The sequence below is a fragment of the Pyrus communis genome, chromosome 16 (assembly GCF_041283825.1).
Source record: "Pyrus communis isolate YQ-2024b chromosome 16, ASM4128382v1, whole genome shotgun sequence".
Lineage (NCBI taxonomy): Eukaryota > Viridiplantae > Streptophyta > Magnoliopsida > Rosales > Rosaceae > Pyrus > Pyrus communis.
Window position 1 is genome coordinate 1,727,525 of NC_142580.1, and position 14,661 is coordinate 1,742,185.

At 36.6% G+C, this 14,661-nt stretch overlaps 1 protein-coding gene across 1 annotated transcript; it reads right to left on the reverse strand.

Annotated features, from left to right (window-relative positions):
- Positions 1–1,520: 1,520 nt before the first annotated feature.
- On the reverse strand, positions 1,521–4,369 carry LOC137731639 (U-box domain-containing protein 11). The gene is made up of 4 exons (XM_068470809.2): positions 3,708–4,369; positions 3,490–3,606; positions 2,979–3,344; positions 1,521–2,850 (listed from the first exon to the last, which is right to left on the reverse strand). Exons 1-4 carry the CDS (start codon positions 4,059–4,061, stop codon positions 1,798–1,800), a joined length of 1,890 nt encoding a protein of 629 aa, XP_068326910.1. The 5' UTR covers positions 4,062–4,369; the 3' UTR covers positions 1,521–1,797.
- Between the last annotated feature and the right edge of the window lie 10,292 nt (positions 4,370–14,661).

Sequence of the window (14,661 nt, forward strand, 5' to 3'; positions counted from 1 at the left end):
TAAAAATGTGATTTTTCGTTAAAGTGAATAATATCGAAAATTTTTCGTTAAAAAAAAAAAAAAAAAAAGGGTTGTGGTCCATCTAATAAAAGTGCTTTATGACTTCCAAGAACCACTGCTCTAACCAACCATCCGTCCACAACAAGGCAACGAAGAAAACTAGGGATTCGGCTAATATAAAATGTGTGTTCGTTGATTTGTTGTTTTGTGGAGGTTAATTTGTTGTCTTCCGAGAGATTAAGGCAAAGAGAATTTTCGAGATGTCAATTTTTAAATGGAATGTTATACGATTAAATTTGAAGGTAAAAAAACTCTAGTTAATATGTTAATCTTACGTAAATTGATATCATAATTTTTTTGCTGTAAATTTTGACATATGAAAAAATGTGATGTTTTTTAATTTTCTAATTGTTTTGTTGTGTGGGTTTCGTTATTGCACCAATTATAAATCATGAAAATTTGTTTTAATTGATTTCTTTTTAAAAATGGGTACTACAATATTGTTATAACAAACAAAAAATATAGTGGAGGAAGAGAAAATATGACATTGCCACATCAACCATCAAATTAACATTTGATATTTATCTTTTTTTTATTTACTAATTTTTTTACTATTATTAGAGGAAGAATGAGAGTTCGAAACTATTATAATAATTTAGTACGCTTAATTGGATTAATGGTCCATGTCGATATAGGGTAGTTAGAAGATAGCCCTTGTGGTAAAAATTAGGATTTAAGCCCAAGTTTGTTAGGATTTAAGCTCAAAAGTGAAAATTTCGTCAACACTTCATTAATTGTTAGCACATGAGGCTCACATATGAAGCTAAAAAGATAAAGCTAGCTCACATGCAAGCCTCACGTGCTAACAATTAACGGAGAATTCTGTTTTAGCCTCATACGTGTAGTTCATGTCCTAATAATTAACAGAGCATTGATTTTTGAATTTTTGGCCTAAATCGTAACAAACTTTACTAGTGGGGTTTAAATCCTATTTTTTTTTTTTTTACTACATGGGGATTATTTTCCGATTACTCTATCGCCACGAGGACTTAGTGTAATTAGGCCAAGGAAATTTTGAAACCGGATGCATGGGTAAAATCCCAACGCTTTATTCACTAGAATATTTGACCACATGCAACATTTGACATTTATTTTTTGACATCTCTATTGGAGATGTTCTAAGAGAGCCAATTGCTTTTAAAGAGCTAGAAAATCTTTATTAGAACAAACTTACAACGTCATTTGTACCGTTATTTTGACACTTGTGAGCTACATTATAGATAGGGTTATGCTATCGACACATCATTTTTACCTTTCATACACCCTTTTAAATTTTCAACTATTAGATCGAATAAACTGAAAATGATCAAAGATTCAAAGGACAAGAAACAAAGAGTGTGTGGATACTGGATAGCATCACTACATAAATAACTTGGAAAAGCACGCTGCCCTGTTGAATATTTTCTCATACATGCATCGATCATCAGTATCGAATATCTCTAGACAATTAGGAGTTCAAATTTTATGGTCGAACTGGAAAGCAAGTGTTTCAGTAAGTAAAGAATGTTACAGCAAACAATGCATCAAATGTTACATTTTACACAAATATTAAAGAAGAAAAGAAACAAATAAATATACAAAGCATTGAGGTCGCTTATTCGTCTCAAGCTCGTATTCTCAGTTTCACACCACAAATGGAATATAGTGGAACGAACAATCATTGAGAAACCAAAAAAAATTAGAGGAATCAAACAAATGGGAAATTATTGGCAGAACAATTAGTACACCCTGTGCCTGTTATAGCTGCTGTACTTTTTGAAGATGCTCCAACAACGAAGTTGCCTTCCGTTTGGCCCTCACCGTGCCGCTCCTAACGAGCTCTGTCAAGGGTATCACCGCACCAAGCCTACTTATGCAGGCGAGGCTCTCCTTGTCTCTCTTGCACAAGGCAAGTAAAATGGCAGCTGCGTTCTCTTTGTTACGAGGCAGACCTCTTCGCAAAAGGTCTATCAAAACAGGTATGGTGCCTGCCTTTACAATGGCGACTTTTGCCTCTTGGTGGTTAGCAAGAACTGACATGATAGTCAGTGCTTCATCGACCATGCTCGAATCAGTTAGCATCTTGAGTAAGGCTGTGACTATCCCCGCACGGATAGCCCTGCCTTTGTTGCCCTGATAAATGCACAAATTGAACAATGCCGTTGAAGCATCCTTCTTCCCTCTGGTGCTCCCATTTTGAAGCAACTCTACCAATGCAGGAATTGCCCCGGATGCTCCGATTATTATCTTGTTCTCATCAACAAGTGACAAACTAAAAAGGGTTGCTGCTGCATTCTCTTTTGTTTCCATGCTTCCGGCTCTGAGGACTTGGACAATGGAAGGAACAGCACCGGCAAGCATTATAAGCCCCTTGTTATTGTCATATATTGAGAGGTTGAGAACGGAAGTTACTGCATTCTCTTGTGTTAGTCCATCTTCTGATGTTAATAGGTTGACCAGAACTGGTATGGCACCTGCTTCCGCAATTAGTATTCTGTTATCAGTGTTTCTTTTGGACAGCGATCGAATCTCAGCTACAGCAGCTCTGCGCTCCTCAATTGATCGACTGGAGAGCTTGCGAACCAAGGCTTGGAACGTCGCTATGTCCCCAGTAATGTCACGGAATGATCCATCACTCTTCTTAATCTTCCCGGCAGGCTGCTCTATATTGTTGTTAATACACCACTGAGCAATCAAACTTCTCAAAACATAGTTCGGAGTTAGTGTCAAATTCAGCAGCTTTTGCTGAGTTTTCGGACATGTTGTGTTCCCACAATCCACCCATCTCTGTATGTAAGATCTCTCATACGTCTACAAACACATATCGCAAACATAGTATCATATTTTAGGCATCAAACCATGAAAAGGAAAACCCCGGAATTCAGATGAACGAAAAACAAGACAAGACGAATAAAAGATAGCATTTTTAGCATACATACCTGACCTGTGGCCACAATAACAGGATCCCTCATGAGTTCCAAAGATATTGGGCAAATAAAATCGTCAGGAATTGCAGATGAATTGGCATCGGGCTTCTTGATGTTGTCATGATCGTCGACATGGATGTCATCAGCAGAGTCAGCAGCACGAAAGGCTTCGATATTACGAATCACCATCTCGTCAGTAGAATCAGCACTAAAGCTTCTGGGAATATTGCCAATCGTCTTTGCATTGTTCTCTACATACACCCATTTTCCAGACTCCACCAGAGACTGGGAGAGGCAATCAGACGACATCGTTCTACCTTTCATGGAAAACCCATATCTTTCTATCGCTCTTCTCAACTGGGCTCTAACCAATTCAACCTAAACTTCGCCAGGAAATTAAAAAAAAAAAAAAATCATTTTATTATAAAATTATACTAATTAATGGGTTATTAACTTGATGATAATTAAGTATGGTGAAAAACATGAGCAACATAGTAGACATTGACAGGCTTAAGTCAGTTACCTGTTCTTCAACTTCCTCGGAGATGTCGAACTGGTCGTACGGTATGTCGCCCAAAGCCTTCTCCAATTTCCACGTCACGCATTGGAACTGGAAGCTTATCTTCTTGCTCGCTTCGTCCTTTTAATTATATAATAAAAAGATCGAAACTTTAATTCAAAAAAAATTAAATCAACAAAATTTTGGGAAAAATTATGAACTTAAAGAGAGAGAAAATGTACATTGTGATTGGCGGGGACCGGGGGAGGGGCAAAATTGGAAGTGAAGTTGGCGGCAAGCAAAACGAGGCGCTTGGCGGCCTGGAGGGCGACCACCAGATCAGACACCCAGGATTCCATCGGACCCGAATTCGTGGAAGAAGTCGACGCATCCAACGGTCCAAATTCGCGGCCTTTAAGCACCCTTATCTCTTCGAACAAATGCGTCATCAGGGCGATCCGCCTGACCAGATCGGTGCAGTCCTTCTTAAACATGCCTGTAACGCCGCCGCCGAACTTGCTCGCACCAACGACGTCGTTGAGTAATTGCAGTAGCTCCGATGTACGGTCGACGCCGCCGGCTACTGCTCCGGCCATTGGGTCCTTCTGTTTTCTATCTATCTCTGGGATTGTTGTTTGGCTTTAGGATGGTTCTGCGTCTAAAAGCAGGACATGAACAAAGTAGGTGGTGGGATCGAAATGGCTGGCGGTCATGGGATTAAGGATCTAATCAGAAAAATTTAGAGAGAGAGAGAGAAATTGGAATGAATTTAGGAAGGAGAGATATAAGAGAGTGAGTGAAGAAAGCGAGAATCTCGGTGAGGAAAAAGTGTTGAACGGAGGGGGCAAAGAAAACGAGAGGATACAGTTGGCGTTTCCAATTAAATATTGGGCATTTGAGGCTTAATGTTATTCTTTTAACAATTCCATAAAACAAAACTGCAAATTACATTGTTTAATGGCAGCATATCTGTGACACATTTTTTTTTTTTTTAACAAACGTTTTTATGGAGCTTAATCTGTAACATATTTTTTGAATTGTGTATCTTTTAAAACATTGTTGATAAATCATTTTTGCAAAATAATTTAGACATTCATTTGTAGTAAAGAAAATGGACGAATACAATTATACTAAGAAACTCTAAACTCGTAATCCAACGATTATATGGTTTCATATTTGGGTTTTTTGTTAGACATGATCTTTGAAGTGAGAATTAAAAGATAGACGTTTCGGGTCGCTAAAATACATTACAAAATTGGCCACATTTTAGTGGTTTGAGTTAAGAAGAGAAATGATTTTCGCACCCGTTTTAGTTTCTGAAATCTATTTTTATTTACGGTTATCACATTAAATAAAATAAACATATCAATGAGCAAGATTAAACACGAGTGTAAGAAGCTAAAAATGATTATATACAATACATTAATATATAATGAATGGACTCCTCCTCTATTAGTAGAGTTAGTGATATATTTATTTTCATTTAGTCGAAGGGGGTTTAGAGCTCAACATGCTAAGACGTGGATGACGGTATATTTGTGAAGTTGAGACCTAATTAAATAAACAAAACACTCCTCCCCTTTGTTCTTGCCACCATTTTTCCTTCTTGACACAAATAAAAAAAAGGGGGCCTCCTGTTCGTCGCAAGGCTGTAAAAGTCTCTCATTTTTTAATTTTTTTTTTCCGCGTTATCTTATCCCCTGTCATCTGCATTATTGTTTATGGATTTAAACAAGTATGAGATTAAATCCTTAATTCAATCATTAACAAAGCAATGATTTAATCAAGTATGACGTACCTTTTCAACGTGTTTATGGAATTATCCTTTCACCAGAAAAAAAAAAAAAAAAAAAAAAAGTATGAACACTTCAAATTATAAGAGGTTTGCGCTCGGGCTTTTCTTGTTGTCCGAAGGTTTACTTTTAATTTATTATTATTGTAACACCGTGATTAGAGGCCCCTAATTGCGGATAGCTGATAATAATAATATAATTAATTAATAATAGTAGAAGGTTTGTTGCTAGGGTTGTCAATGCAATAAAACCGTCGATTAGCTCAAGCCCTACCCCTAATCCCTATGGTTATAAAGCAATAAAAACGGCTTGATTCATGCAGTCCAAATATAAAAATTTGACATTAGCTTTCTTCACGATGAATTTCTCGTCCATTAATTTCGAAAAATATGTAAAAGTAAAACCTATTAAAATTTATAATTAATTAATATTAGAAAACGTATCATATATAAACCATAGATTAATGCCGTTTATTGTCGGTGTAATATCACTAGGGTTCTTGTGACATCCTACATCGCCCAGGGGAGTGATCCTTATATGTATATTCTCATCTCTACCTAGCGCGAGAATTGTCACATCCCGGCCCTGGGCGGATCACTTCCTGGCCCGGGATGTGACAGTTCTAATGTTAATTCAGAATTTGTAACGATCGAGTTCTTTTGAGCCTATATATTTCCATTGATTTTTCATAAAATTTTCGTTTTTTACAGTTCAATGAATTTGTGATCTTGTCTAATGTAAGAAAGTCAAATGCTAAGTTGGGTTGACCTTGACAACATTGAGCTGTTGCCGACTGATTTAATTAGCTTAATTTGCTTAAAATATAAAAGAAGTAACTAGAAATTTGCTTAAAATATTCCTTTTGTAAATAATCATCTCCTTTAATTAAATATTAGTATTTCAACAGATCATTCGATTGGAAAGGAGGGGTTTTTCCTTAATCTTTATTTTGTATGGATTCCTTAATTTAACCAACGAATGACGTGCAGCCACATGGACCGCTTCATTAGAAGAGAACATGCTGCCAAGTGCCAAGCGACATATTGACAGCATTGCTAAATAATCTCATCAAGAACATGAAAGCAAAATAATACTTACTAATGGTAATTGCGGCTCTACTTAATTAAGGTTAAAGGATTGGACATATTAGAAGTCTATATGCATGGAAGGGACTTGTGATTAACCATTCATCCATGCTTTAAGCCAATATTAGAGTTTTGATTTCTTGTATTAACTTATTAATTAAACCATCGAGTATCACGGAGCTTTGTAGATCTGTCGATGTAAATGAAGAGGTATGGGCGGCTCAATTGCTTCATGAATTCATTGATCAACAATGTGTTACAAGTCGTCGCCTTTACAACCTCTAAAATTAATGTATGTATGAAGAAAGTTGAGGTTACACCATAAAATCAATTCGCAATTAAGAGAGTAGCTCTTGCAAGGTTTCTCCTTTTACTGATGTGAAACTCTTTAGCCTTCACGTCATCACACGCCCCCTCAAGTGGAGGACACAAATTGGGTGGCATGGATCACGTGGAGCGGATGGGCTTCACACATGAGCCAACATGCTCTAATACCACGAAGAAAGCTGAGGATCCACCATAAAATCAATTGGCAGTTTCCTAACTTATAAGCTCTTACAATGTTTCTCATTTCACTGATGTGAGACTCTTTAACTTTCATATCCTAACTTATTTCGAATTCTTTTAACCACCAAAACAAAAGAGTAAATAAGAAATTCAAAGAGATGATGACACGAAATTCATGGTTAACACACATAAATTCATAGTGTGTGTGTGTGTGTCCTTATCTTCATATTTGAATATATATGAGAAACAAAATTTCCTCTATCCACATATAAAGATTTTATATCTGTGTGTGTATTATATATTGTCACTAGCTAATTGCCGATACAGGTATTAATCTAGCTATATATTTTTTTGGGAAAAATATATATCTTCTATCAATTTGTTGGGTATAATTATTTTTTTAATCTTCTCATAGGTCCAAGACTGATTCAACAATAATATTTTGAAATGTTTAAAACATCTTCGTGGTCTGTTTTGGTTGTGTCTTGGACGGTCATTGGTTGTATCATTCATATATATCATATCAAATCATATTTCTCAGACCTGACTCGAACTTAGACAAAGAAGGATTTGCTGATTTGTTCTTCGTGGTTATCCACAATTCCACAAATATTATTAAATCCAGAAAACGACCAACAATAATGATCAGGTAGTACTCGTTCGGTCTATATATATATGCTAACTGTATTTTACACGACCACGCATATATGTTTCTGTCTTGAATTGATATGCGTATGTGTGTGGTTACTGTGATATGCTATGCTATATCTGTAACACATGGCACAAATACTTGAAAAAGTACCTGAATAATATATGCAAATGAAAAGAGAGAGAAAAAAGGAATGTGAACATGCATGCATAAAACATCAATCATACACGCGGTAAGAAATACGACTTGCAAGATGGTAAAATGATTTCTTACTCATCTTCTTAATTTTTCTGACTTGTCTGACGAAAAAGAAACTATATTATATTCAATATTATTTGGTTTTGAAGAGAAATATACGAGGAATGCAATCAGTGGGAGTGGCGGATATTAATTTAAAATGCATAATTAATAGTTTGTGTGACAGTGAGGACAGAGGATTAGCTTGGTCATTTGATGAAGAGATCTTTGAGTTTCTAAGTCAGATATGTATATATTCGCAGATGCGTGTATTTGGGCTCAACCTCAAACGAATATCCAATCCATCACTTGCAGCCATTGTTACCAGCCTCTCTAGTGCCTGTGTTCAGGCAAGGCAATTACAATGAGCCATTCGTTTTCAACAGATTATTCACACTCAACCTGCTAATGATCAGCAAAATAAAAATGGTAAATTTTACATAGATGTGAGTTATATCAGTTTGTTAAGACAATATACTCGCTCCTTTGTTCCTGAGTTTAAATACCAATAGAATAATTTAAAATCTCGACTTCTCCAACTCACACTTAAAAATAATGGTTATCTTATGTAAATATATAATTGCAAAAAGAAATTTAAATGGACCGTGGTATTGTTGACAAGTTTTTTTTTTTTTTTTTTTTTTTTTTTTTGTCAGAAGGTGGTATTGTTTACAAGTTGGATTCAACCCCTTGTTTTAAAGTTTAATTTTTTGTTAGACATCTTATAAGGAATAACTAACATGCACGATACATATACGTGCGCGCACACATACACACTCAAAGGGACAAACTATTTGCTTTAATCTCCATCACACAACAGTATCCTGAGATCGGAGTTAGAGTACCACACACTCAAACTAAGGTAAAAACTGCATCTAACAATATCTTGAAGATCGCATCTTATATATCACGGTATATCAAATGTGCTCATAATTGGTTTGCTTGCCTACGTATATAATTGTTTTCTTTATTTGATTAATTTGGTAATTAACATATAGTTGATTCCTTTTTTAAGGTGTTAGTAATAATTGTTAAGTGATTAACAATTTATAGGAAGTGTACGATGACTATTTGTACTCTTTTCTCAATATCATATTCCAAACATAGACTCCTCAAATCTCATCCACCTCCCACTACTCTAATAATGGTCTAAAATATGTGTTGGTGTGGCTCTATATGTTTATAAAATGAAAACTCTGTGAACGTGATATCCACTTAAATCATTGGATATAAAAGTTGCTAGATGGAGAGTGGACACACATAATCACATCCCCACAGATAGAATCGTGGATCGTTTATCAAAGAAAATGCTAGGGGAGGGTGATCATATTCAAGGTTCTAAAAAACGTTAGGCGCTAGTTGGGCGGTGGATTAGCGCCTAGCGCCTAGGCGGCCTAGGCGGATTTACATAAATTTACATTATATATTATAAAATATGAGTATCTGTGTATAATTTTATGACTTTTTTTTTTCTAATTTTATACAAAGAATATTGGGCTTAGTTTGTTTTTTCTTTGAACAAAATAGCGGGCCACAAAATGGACCCAAGTTGAAAGAAAATCCTTTTTTTTCAATTAAACTGACAGCTTTTCCGGTTTCTCCAATGCTAGTCCCAATCAACAATCACTTGTTTAGTGGCTCTAGGCTTGCATTTATTATCAACAAATCTCCTCTTCTTTCTCTCTCTTTAGTCTTTTGTTTTGTCAGACTTTCCCTTTAGTCTTTAAGTTATGCCTTTCTTTTTCTCCCATTTTCAGTTTTTCTTTCAACTCTCTCTCTCTCTTTTCTCTTCAACAAAACGGACGGATCTCTTCAACAGATCCCCTTCTCTCTCTGCAGTAAAACCCAACGGACGGATTATGTGTATTGTTCATCCCTGTATATTCTCAATCTACTTGGGTTCATCGATTGATGTTGGGTGCAAGAACGCAGGTTTGAAGATTTGGGTTGTGGGTTGTGGGTTGTGGATCGTGCAGATGCGAGGGGAGATTTGTAGAGCATCGACCGCCGCCTAGCACCGCCTATGCCGCCTTGAGTGCTTAGAGACGCCTAGGCAGCCGCCTAAATCCTTCCCACCTTACCTGAACGATTTAGCCTAAATCATATCGGGACTCCATCGCCTAGGCAGCCGTCTAGGCCGATTTTTAGAACACTAATCATATTTAAAAATCACATAATGTGACGTTGATAGTTGGACACCTTCTTTAATTATATATAAACAAGGAATTCAACCATCAATTAAGTGTCACATTATGTGATTTACAAATATAATTCAAATAGATAATCTCTCTAGCATCACCCTCAATAAAATTACAACATTAGGCTTGGAACTGAGAAGTTATTTTCTCAGCTAGCGAGCTAGCTACTACATGTTAAGGCCATTTCCAATTGAGCCGACCAAAGGGCTGTAGGCCAAAACATAGCCTATTTTGACACAAAACCCATCTCCAATGGAGGGCTGGGCCAAAAAAATGTGGGACCCACCAGGCCAAAATATAGTCAAATGGCCAGAGGGCTGGGCAAGCATAGCTAGCCAGCCAGCCTTGAAAGTTGGTACCAACTGTGCTGCTAGCTGACATCATGTAGCCCTTTTTTAATTTTTATTTTTATAAGGCGAAATTTTTAAAAAATTAAAAATTCTAATTTTTTTTTTCCTACAAATACTAAGCCATTTCTACACCATCTCCAATGGAGGGCTGGGCCAAAAAAATATGGGACCCACTAGGCCAAAATATAGCGGAGTAGGATTCTCTCCCCTCCTATTCCCATCCCCTTCCCTCCCCTCCTCTGACATATTGCTTTTTGTCTTATTGTCTCTATAAAAAAATCAATATAAGATGTTGACATGGCTAAACTGTAATCGTTCAAATAGGAGGGGAGGGAAAGGGGGAGAGATTAGGAGGGGATAGAATCCTCCTCCAAATATAGCCAAATGGCTAGAGGGCTGGGCAAACATAGCCAACTAGCCAGCCCTGAAAGTTGGTACCAACTGTGCTACTAGCTGACGTCATGTAGCATTTTTTTTTTTAAGACGAAATTAAAAAAAAAAAAAATAATTCTAATTTTTCCTACAAATACCCAAGCCATTTCTACACCATTTTCATCATTCCATACTATCTTATCTCATTTTAATGTCCAAAATTGTTAACATGCAAGTAAAATTAAAATATTTAATAACATGAAACTTAAAACAACATTTAGCAACAAGAGTGGCCCTTAAAATATGTTTAAAAATTTTATTTTAATATAGTAGTTTAATTCAATTAACATTTAAAATTAAAGCACAAACTTAAAATAATAAATTATTGAAAAGGCTAAAAAATAACCCTCTTCTATTAAAGATTATATATAAATATAGTATGATACTGTTTATTAAAAAAATAATTTATCGCATAACCATAATTAAGCGGAGCCTAAATGTAGCCCTTCACAAACGTAAATACATGACAACGACAACGTTGAGCTACTTAGCCATCCATGTCAAGATTGGGGGACAATCAGTACTAAATATACTGAACAATCTCAATCGTAGACCCCACAATATATTCCCAAAGTCTTTTGATTCTTGAGTATGTTTTGTAATCAATAAAATATTTGAGATTATTCAGTATATATTTGAATATAATGAAAACTTTGTAGTTTAAGTTATTAAGAACTTTTACTTAAGGTTTTTATCAACCAAAAAAAAACTAGTTGATGGTTTGATAATAACAGTTCACCCTTTCAGGGGCTGGAAAGATTCACATAGACGTCAGCTTCCCCTAATCACAATTGTGTAATTCACTAGCTTTATGAATGGAACCTAAGATGTGCCGTATTGAATATGGACATGATATTTGTCTCCAACCACTAGGCCACCATTTATGTAAAAAAAAAAAATTGACTAATATAATATTTCTTTCTAAAAGAATTTATGGTTGCAACATAAACTCAATTAGCAATAAAAGTGGTAATTCAACTCTTTATAATGACATGCAAAGATTCCTTTAACTTTTCTATATGGGATAACATCTCCACATTCTCACACGGTCATTCATGGTACTACGAAGGAAGTTGAGTTTCTACTACAAAATTAATTGATAATTGCAACTATTGTAAATACTTTCGGATGTGAGATAATACTTCACATACTCACACTTTCAACCTCGATATCAATGCCCAAAAGCTTAAGCTCAACTTTATACTATGAGTTACTTATAAATTATAGTTATTTGTGTTGAGAGTATGAATATTACATTCGGATTACTTATTTAATTCAAAAATGTGTTGAGCGCTTTCAATTTCGTATCTATGAAGTTTCTTGCCCCTTTACAATAATCTAGCGCGCATCCAATGGTACCCAACTAGCCTACCTACCACATTGTTGTCCTTTGAACAAATTAAGGTCATTTACAAAACAAAAATGAGAACAACAAATTAAGCGGAATGAGAAAATTCAAAATTAGGACCTTGAACACGCACATCACAAAAGAGATATATAACTAACATGGGAAAGATTACCAAAATGGGACTGTTAGTTCTTCCATCTGTTCGAACGTACTCCATATTGAATGGCAGATATGGGTTGTTATCAGGCATCAACATATATATATGTCAACGATAAATGTACAAAATGCATCATGCATACTATTTAGTTTTCTGTCTAATAATATATGAGTAATGCTAGGTAGACCAAATTTATAGATTGAATTTATGAACCGAAGGATGTACATTTCGAGATCTACTATTGGTCGGTAGCAGGGTGCGCATGCAACTACCTACTGAAAGTGAAAGTCTGAAAGTACTAAAACGCAGGTTAGACGCACGCTATCCAGTAATTTCTCTACTGCCCTGGTCCTGGATCTGTCTCCTTTGAATGTTTGGTATTTTAACTCATTTAAATCCAGCAGCTGAATCTGAACGCATACCAACATCTATTAAATGTATCAAACATATCTCTGTGTGTGTGTGTTTGTGTGATGTATCAATCTTCATATTCTAACTTTTGGTTCCCCTCTAACATATTCCAACTCAATTGGATTACTATAACACAACAAAGTGTCATTAATAATTGACAATAACGGACTAACTAGTGGCACATTATGTGGTTGAAACCACCACATCAACAGGCATGGTTATTACTGGCTTAAAGTTTTAGTCTCACCTCACTCTTCTTGGAATGTATATTCAAAGAAACTTTTACTATTTGTTCAGTTTCTCTAGTATGCGCACCTGGTGAACCTGAAAGTATATATCGAACTCCTTGGCAGTTGGATCCTTACTATTGAATTCTTGACTGCCCATCTAACCCTCTTCATTTGATGCAGTGTCATACACCGGAGCATAATAGAATCTTCGCCATGTGTTTAGTTACCAAATTACAATATATATCTAGACCATATCTTAGCTTGGCCCGAGATATATAATAAGTATTCTACTTATGCATATGTGAACACGAAAGATTCCTTGAAACAAGAAACCAGAATAACGTGTACAAAATAATATTTTTGTGTTTATGATTTTGGGGTTACGATCTCTCTCAAATTTGGTCCTCTGATTCTATCTTCGTAGGGTGTAGGTTTGTGGATGAGTTGTTGATCCAAAGGGCCGTCGGGGTTTGATCTAAGGATGAACAGTTGATGAACGGATCTTCAAGGGGCGTTGGGCTTGATCTTGAAGAATGGGTGTATGGATTTCTTCAAGGGGCTTTTGGGCTTGATCTTGAAGGTTGATGGATGAGCAGATCTTCAAGGGCTTTTGGGCTTAGTCTTGAAGAACGATTGGATGTGTGGATTTGTTTGTGCTGTTGATCCAAGGGGCCGTTGGGGCTTGATCTTAGGATGAACGATGAACACTTTCTTCAAGGGCCGTCGGGGCTTGATCTTGAATAATGGTTGTGTGGATTTCTTCAAGGGCTTTTGGGCTTGATCTTGAAGGTTGATGGATGAGCGGATCTTCAAGGGCTTTTGGGCTTAATCTTGAAGAACGATTGGATGTGTGGATTTGTTTGTGCTGTTGATCCAAGGGGCCGTTGGGGCTTGATCTTAGGATGAACGATGAACACTTTCTTCAAGGGCCGTCGGGGCTTGATCTTGAATAATGGTTGTGTGGATTTCTTCAAGGGCTTTTGGGCTTGATCTTGAAGGTTGATGGATGAGCGGATCTTCAAGGGCTTTTGGGCTTAATCTTGAAGAACGATTGGATGTGTGGATTTGTTTGTGCTGTTGATCCAAGGGGCCGTTGGGGCTTGATCTTAGGATGAACGATGAACACTTTCTTCAAGGGCTGTCGGGGCTTGATCTTGAATAATGGTTGTGTGGATTTCTTCAAGGGCTTTTGGGCTTGATCTTGAAGGTATTTCTTCAAGGGCTTTTGGGCTTGATCTTGAAGGTTGATGGATGAGCAGATCTTCAAGGGCTTTTGGGCTTAATCTTGAAGAACGATTGGATGTGTGGATTTGTTGAGGTTGTTGATCCAAGGGGCCGTTGGGGCTTGATCTTAGGATGAACGATGAACACTTTCTTCAAGGGCCGTCGGGGCTTGATCTTGAATAATGGTTGTGTGGATTTCTTCAAGGGCTTTTGGGCTTGATCTTGAAGGTATTTCTTCAAGGGCTTTTGGGCTTGATCTTGAAGGTTGATGGATGAGCAGATCTTCAAGGGCTTTTGGGCTTAATCTTGAAGAACGATTGGATGTGTGGATTTGTTGAGGTTGTTGATCCAAAGGGTCGTTGGGGCTTGATCTTAGGATGAACAGTTGATGAACAATGAACACTTTCTTCAAGGGCCGTCGGGGCTTGATCTTGAGTTGGTGGAAGTTCTTCAAGAGTCGTTGGGGCTTGATCTTGAAGGAGGATTTGACGAAGAAACGAAGAGTGCTTTCTTGATCCTTCGGGATTTTCTTGAGAGCTTTAGAACTTTAAGGCTTCAAGGTTTTGGTGTGTAGA